Consider the following 7,448-nt stretch of genomic DNA (forward strand, 5'->3'; position numbering starts at 1 on the left):
TGTACTTTTATTACGTAAACAGAACCAGTTCATCTTCTTTAGTTTGGGAAATACCTTAGACTGTATAGTTACCATTGGGTGAATCGGTATTATCAATTTACTCTGATAATGTTTTACAATAACATTAATAGTAACATCACCAAAAACTATACTGCTCAAAGAAAATAATGCTCTAATTAATTCCTCTGTAAGTGAACATTAAATTGAAAATGCATTTTGGTTTACCTTTGTTGAAAGTCAGTAAGAACATCATTTTGCCTTGGAGTCATCTTTTGGAATAACAATAACTCTAGTGATAGTTTGTAGAGGATGTAAGGAAGTTGGTTTCATATTGTACAAGTGTACACTAGCATGGATTTCATAAACCTATTGGAAATTACTCTTTTTAAATATATCTCATGTATTAATGTGCTTTCTTGTAGATGCCTTTTAGAAAAAGCTGAATATATAAATAAAATATGTGATGTTTTAATATTTCTATTACATGCATTAGAAAGTTGGAGCTTTGGTTAATTAATACATTGTACAGTATTAAGCCTCTACTGTGAAGGTGGTAACCATGCTTACAAGAAATCAAATAGAAATTGGGAAGATAGTAGTGTAACTAATTTGTATGAATTCATTATATTTGGAATGTATACAAATTGGCTTTAACACACTGGGTGTAAAGATACTGTGTGTTGTCTCTCTGTACTCTGAAATCTATGAGAACGGTGTCTTCTGGAATTAGATATCAGCTACTTAGTAGGCATCTGTCAAGTGAACCATTGTTTATCTATTGTACTCACTGTGGACGGATTCCCCACCAGTCCCCTTCAATTCTGTCAGTAAAATTGGAGTCCAGTTGTGTTTTTTAACAAACTTCTTAAAATAAAAATTGTGATTTCTTGTCATATTGGGAATGTCAGAAGAAATTTCTTTAAGAACAACCACAAACCTGTAAAACCTCTGAGTTATTTTTTTGAAATGTCGTACCTCAGAGAATCTGTTGATTTTTTTAATACACTTTCATTAAAGAAATCAGCTGGATGAATAATAATATTTCAGAGGCTTTCATTTTTTAGTTAAAGTTATAATTCCAGAAATGTCACCGGAGTAGAATTATTCTTTAGAACTTAGCTTACACAATTAATTTATATATGTTTGTTTGATTGATTGATTTAGGCTTCACAGAATATAACACATTATTTAATATTATGTCTTTGTTTCTTCTTTGTAAAATCCCTTTCCAAAAAGACCAGTGAAAACAGTTTTAATACCGTGACGCACTCTGAAGTCACTTGTGTTAAATAGGACACTTTATAGGGAACAGTATCAGTATCTTATCTTAACTCTGTTACCGCACTGATTCTGTTCTGATCAGAGTGTTAGGGAACTGAGAAACCCTGAAAGACTTACATACAAGGTAGATGTTACTTTTTTAGTTCTGGTCAACCAGTAAAATGAGATTTGAAACATTTCAATAGAATACTGTTTACCAAAGTCAGGTATAAAAGTTCTTCATCTGTGAACTGAATTAAATTAGATTATATGATTATAATGTCTGTATGGTTACTCTTTCTAGAAAATATATAGCTACTGTTGCTGGAATTTAGAATACCTGGGGTTTAAAATTTTAGTTATGCTTCCTAAACTAGTAGAGGAGCTGCCTGTAAGTTGAAGTGAAGTCCCTCTGGCTATCTGGGGCCACTGAACAAAGGGGAGAAAAGGAAACCTGGTCAAACCTGGTCCATGGTACGTTGAGGGAAGATCAGGGAGAATTATGCAATAAACTGGTTTGATTATCTCCTGTGTAAAGCACTGTGTTCAGGAAAGGTCGTGAAGAATATATGAGATTAGAATGCACAGGCCCAGAGAGACACAGCAGGTGTAAGCGTGGAGTGTTCTTTTCCTCAGATTACCTCTGAGGATGCTCCAAGTAGTTTTGAGTGTTTCAGCTGTAGGCACAAATGCAGTGCTCATTTTTAAGTGCTTGTTACAAATAAGATTCAGGAAACAGAGATTCTGTACTTCTCAAATTCACTGAAATCTCTGTTGGTTGATTTCTAGTTCCTTATCTTAGGGCTGGGGAGAGAGACCCTTTTCTCCACACTGGGGTATCAGATCTGTAAAAGCAGGAGCCTTGGTTAACCTGTCCTGATTGCTGTGCTGTTCCAAGTCCCGAGAACAGTCGGTGCCCAGCATGTTGTAGCTTCTCAGTAAAAAACTTTTGAATTAATTGAATTTTAAAAATATAAGGTTCTATAAATAGTACTTTTACATCTGATAGGCGGCTGTCAACCTGGTGCCTAGGCCTTTGGTATAGGAACTTTTTTTAAAGAAAGATTAGTGAGTGCGTAGAGAGAACATCAACATTGGGATATGTTACAGCTTTAATTGAAACAGGAACTGTCGGAACAGGAACCATCAGAATAGGAACCATAGGAAGAGAAATAGATTTATGAGGTAGTAGGATAAATACAGTTTTGCGAATATATAGCTTGAGATGTCAGACTTGGTGCAGAGAACTGAAGATAGGGGTGAGTGGTTGGTCTCAGGGAGTCCTTCGCATAGAGGTGATAGTTGAGGTCATCTTTTTTCTAGACAAAACTGGTAGTAATAATGACGGCCACCATTTCCTGCTCTATGCCAGGCACTATGCTGTATTTATTTATTTTATTTCATTCTCATATCAACCTTGTTACATAGATACTGCTGTTTCCTGTTTCACAGTTGAGAATACTGAGGTTAGCAAGGTGAGGATCACGTAGCCGGCAAGTGGTAGAGTGAGGTTTTGAGTGTGGCCCCATCTTACTCCAGAGTTGTCAGCGGGGCTGAGTGATGAGGGTGCATAGGGAAGTGAGAGCTGAGCAAGGGCCCTTGAATGCGCTGTTCCAAGGGAGGGGAGAGAACAGACAGCAAGGAGTTAAGGAATAAATGAATGGAAAATTTTATAAAGAAGGAAGTGGTAGGTGGCACCTGTGGCTCAAGAGAGTGAGGCGCCAGCCCCATATGCTGGAGGTGGTGGGTTCAAACCCAGCCCTGGCCAAAAACTGGAAAAAATAAAATAAGATGGAAGTGGTGAGTTACTTTTTTTCCCAAAGAAGTTTAGAGTTGAGGGGAAAGGAAGAAAAAGGACAGTAAGGTGAATTTTCAGGGACAAGAGAATTTGGGAATTTCATTATGATTTTTCTCTTGTTTTGGGGTTTGATTCATGCATGCATTCATCTGTTTCAGCACATTTATTGCTTGCCTGCTCTGTGCCAGGGATAGTGGGGAATAGGACAAGGTTGTTATTGTCGTGGAGCTCAATGTTAATGAAGGTAGAGGTGGGTATCAAGAAAAACAAGATGAGTATCAACACTGATAGATACCATGTGAAGAATTAAAAGTTTATGTTGCATGATAGATGAGGCCTTTTTAAAGATGTTATTTGAGAATATGAAAGATAAGAAGACAGCCAATAATATGTAGAAAGAGAATTCTAGACAGTGACAGTAGAGAATGTCTTTAAAGTTGGAAAGAAACTTGTCATCTTGGATGGAGGCTAGTGAACTGTGGGGAAAGTTGCATGAAATCAGAGGTAGGGGCCAGTGTCGTGGCTCATGCCTCACTTTGGGAGGCCAGAGTGGGAGGCTCACTTGACAACATAGTTGGATCCCATCTCTACAAAAAACAGAAAAATTAGCTGGACATAGTTGTGTGCGCCTATACTTCCTTACTTGGGAGACTGAGGCAGGAAGATCACTTGAGCCCAGAAGTTGGAGGCTGCAGTGAGCAACTGCGGTCCAGCATGGGAGACAGAAAGAAACTGTCTATAAAAAAAAATAAAGAAAGAAATCAGAGGTAGGTGGGCATCATTATATCATGTGGGACTTTGGCAGTTGGAATAAGGAATATAGATTTTTTTTTTATTCTAAGTGAAATGGGAAGCCAGCAGTTGGAGAGTTTTGAGCAGGAAGTTAGGCATGATCTGATTTATCTTACAAGAATACCCTGATTATTCCTAAATGTGCTGGTGGATAGTACATTTTGTGGGAGGGGAGGACAAGTGAAAGCAGACAAGCAGTTAATAGGATTTTGCTCTTAAGAGATCCTGGTGGCTTGGACTGGAGTCCTAGTAGCAGTAGAGATGGTGAGAATTGATTCAGTAGGGGTATATTGGGGGGAGGATTTAACACAGGGGTCCTCAAACTTTTTAAACAGGGGGCCAGTTCACTGTCCCTCAGACCTTTGGAGGGCGGGACTGTGGGCCCCAGGACAAGTCGGCTGCTAAGCAGGACAGGCAGCGGCGGCAAAAATACCCGGTGGGCCAGATAAATGTCCTAGGCAGGCTCCATGTGGCCCGTGGGCCGTAGTTTGAGGACACCTGATTTAATAGGACATGTAGATGAGTTAGATTTGGGGTTTAAGTGGAAGAGGAATCACAGTGACTCCTCTTGTGTTTGAACAACTGGATGAAAGAATGATGTTGCTATCTATTGAAATGGAAAATTTTAGATGGGGCCTTGAGCATGATTAGAAATTGAAGTGAAGGATCCATTGGAAGGAGCAGTATTGACATTTTTAAAGAATGTAAGTTATGATGTAGAAAAGTGCCAAAGGACATGGGTACACAAGAGGAAACTTAGAGACCTGGGTAGGTGTAAGCCTTAAAAACCAGAGGCAAAGAGACATAAGACCAAAACTTCAAGATGGAAAAGAAATAAGTTGAAAAGCTTGCATTAGATGACCTTGATCTTTAATAATTGCTAGAATTATTACTGTATTCAGTTATGAAAAGCTACCTATTATGTATTCCTCATATTAACTTTCTAATTTCATTAGTTAACCTTAATTAGTTTACTGTTATATAACCTATTACTTAGTGTGTATGTATATTTGTGTGTGTGTTTGTATATATCTATATCTCTCTCTCTATATATATATTTTTAAACAGGTTGTAAGTTCTACAAATGGAGAGTTAAACACAGACGACCCTACTGCAGGACGTTCAAATGCGCCCATCACAGCCCCTACCGAAGTAGAAGTGATGGATGAAACCAAGTATGTATTTGTGTTTTGCCTGTTTTAATCACTTTTTGTTCTTAAACTATGTATGTTTGAGATTTATAGTCATGTACGGTTATTTCAGGAATTTTTTTCAGGGAATAGATGCATGCAAAACAAGTTGTATGCTTAATTATTTTAATTACTACATTTAAAATTGTACTATTCCAGTACGTATTTTGAAATAACAAAGATAGCTATTTAAGAACTGTGATCAAATTCTTATTTAGAATTAATGGCATATTTTTAGCTTTTGATTTTTAGCAATGTCGATGCATGTAAATAATTGTTGTACTATTGATACATTTTTTCCTTAATCATAAGAATAATTATTAATTTAATAAAATGATGCATGCATAATATTTAAAAAGTTTTTAAATACATTATAATAACATAGGAAAAATTTAAGCATGAAAAACAATGTGATAATTTGAATTTGGGCTACTTCTGATGATTTTTTCTTTCTCTTTTTTTCCTTGTATTTTGTTTTGTTTTGTTTTGTTTTTGTTCTTTTTTTGTGTGTGTGTGTATAGCTGCCAGAAAGTGTTGAACATGTGGTGAGTTCTCAAGTGTAGGCAGGCAGAAATAGCTCCGTTGACTACAATTTAAAAGATTTAGCACCATTTTGTGTTTTTTTGAAAACAAACCTCCTAACATAGAAATCATAATTCGTGGAAGTTATTCCAAAGTCTTTCATATCGTTAATATTATCCCTGAATGAGGAAGAAACAAGTATTTCAGGAGCTCTTTTGCCTGCTGCCGCTTTCTGCTTCCAGTTCCATAGATTTGGGGCCACTTTTAATCGCCACCTCTGCTTGTGCTTGTGCATTCATTTCGTAACGTAGTTTTTATTTGCTGTTTTAAAGAGAAAGGTAGGTTTTTGAATTAAGTTTTGTTTTTTCCTGTTTGTAATTATTAAATACTCGTACATTCAGCAGATCCTCTCCCCATCTGGAATAGTATCACTAAAACAGTATTTTGTTGACTAACCCAATTATCCTGGCCCTTGAATACAAGATTGATGAGTTCCATGATAAACTTACAGTGAGAAAGTAATTTAAAAAATCCTCATCTAAGTAGTGTCTGATAATTGCAGATATTATGAAAAATAATGTTCTTATTAGCAGAAATTTTAAAACAATTCTAACATTCGCCTTTTGTTTAAAATGCTTCTCTCCATTTCAAGACAAAGTTTGAGTCAGCCTGGGTGTGAATAAAGAAGTTGCTCAGATTGTAAATTTTGAAGCATTTGACTTATATCCAAAAGGAACCTTATAAGTTAATACTCATAATCTGGCTGCACAATTTGGAAATTTTTATGGATCTTTCTTTCTAAAGAATAATGATCAAAGATTCATTTATAATTAGTTTTTTTTTTTTTTTTTTTGAGACAAAGCCTTACTTTATCACCCTTGGTAGAGTGCCATGGCATCACAGCTCACAGCAAACTCAAACACTTGGGCTTGAGTGATTCTCTTGACTCAGCCTCCCAAGGCTGGGACTACAGGCTCCTGCCACAGCACCTGGCTATTTTTTGTTGCAGTTGTCATTGTTGTTTACCAGGCCCAGGCTGGGCTCGAACCCACCAGCCTTGATATATATGGCTGGCACCATAACCACTGAGCTACGGGCACCAAGCCCATTTTAATCCATTTTGATTATAGAATTTATTGAAAATATGACTAAGCTTAGTGTATTTTAGGATATTATTAGTTATATACTTGTGTGTTTTTAAGTCAAAAATAAAAATATATTAGCAAATGGCATATATTTGTTTGTGAATTGTAGGTACATTCTGAAGCACAGTATGAGCGCAGTGGCCGTGTGCAGCTCAGCGTGCATGCATCCTGTGTGGCCACACATAGGTTGTAGAATCCCATTCCTGCCACTGATTTGTTACCTTCAAGAGGGCTTGTTCCTTTTTCTGTAAACTGAGACTAATAATATATACCTCATAGGTGATAAAGCTGTGGTATTTCGTGTGACACATGGCAGCATGCAGCCACTGTTACCACCCCTTTTATTCTCCTCTTCCAGCTGCCAATGACCTTCCTCATCTTGTTCTTCTCAGGCCTGTGCTACCCCTAGCCAGTATCCCCTGTGTTCACTCCATACCCACACTCTTCATTGACTCTGGCTGTGTTCACTCCATACACACACTCTTCATTGACTCTGCTATGTTCACTCCATACCCACACTCTTCATTGACTGCTGTGTGCACTGCATACCCACCCTCTTCATTGACTCTGCTGTGTTCAGTCCATACCCAACCTCTTCATTGACTCTGCTGTGTTCACTCCATACACACACTCTTCACTGACTTTGGCTGTGTTCACTCCATACCCACCCTCTTCATTGACTCCGGCTATGTTCACTCTGTACCCACATTCTTCATTGACTCTGCTGTGTTCACTCCATAC

General features: G+C 37.5%; 1 protein-coding gene across 5 annotated transcripts in view; it reads left to right on the forward strand.

Moving 5' to 3' along the window:
• CSNK1G3 (casein kinase 1 gamma 3) overlaps positions 1-7,448 on the forward strand; it is a 94,563-nt gene that overhangs the window by 78,951 nt on the left and 8,164 nt on the right. For 3 of the 5 annotated variants that reach the window (XM_012811498.2, XM_012811497.2, XM_023519167.1), the window contains 2 exons: positions 4,919-5,025; positions 5,562-5,585. In XM_012811498.2, coding sequence (XP_012666952.1) covers positions 4,919-5,025; positions 5,562-5,585 — 131 coding nt within the window. The remainder of the gene's footprint in view (positions 1-4,918; positions 5,026-5,561; positions 5,586-7,448) is intronic. The other 2 variants (XM_012811499.2, XM_023519166.1) reach the window with 1 other exon arrangement.

The sequence above is a fragment of the Otolemur garnettii genome, unplaced genomic scaffold (genome assembly GCF_000181295.1).
Source record: "Otolemur garnettii isolate 467f Iridium unplaced genomic scaffold, OtoGar3 scaffold00160, whole genome shotgun sequence".
In the NCBI taxonomy this organism is placed as follows: domain Eukaryota; kingdom Metazoa; phylum Chordata; class Mammalia; order Primates; family Galagidae; genus Otolemur; species Otolemur garnettii.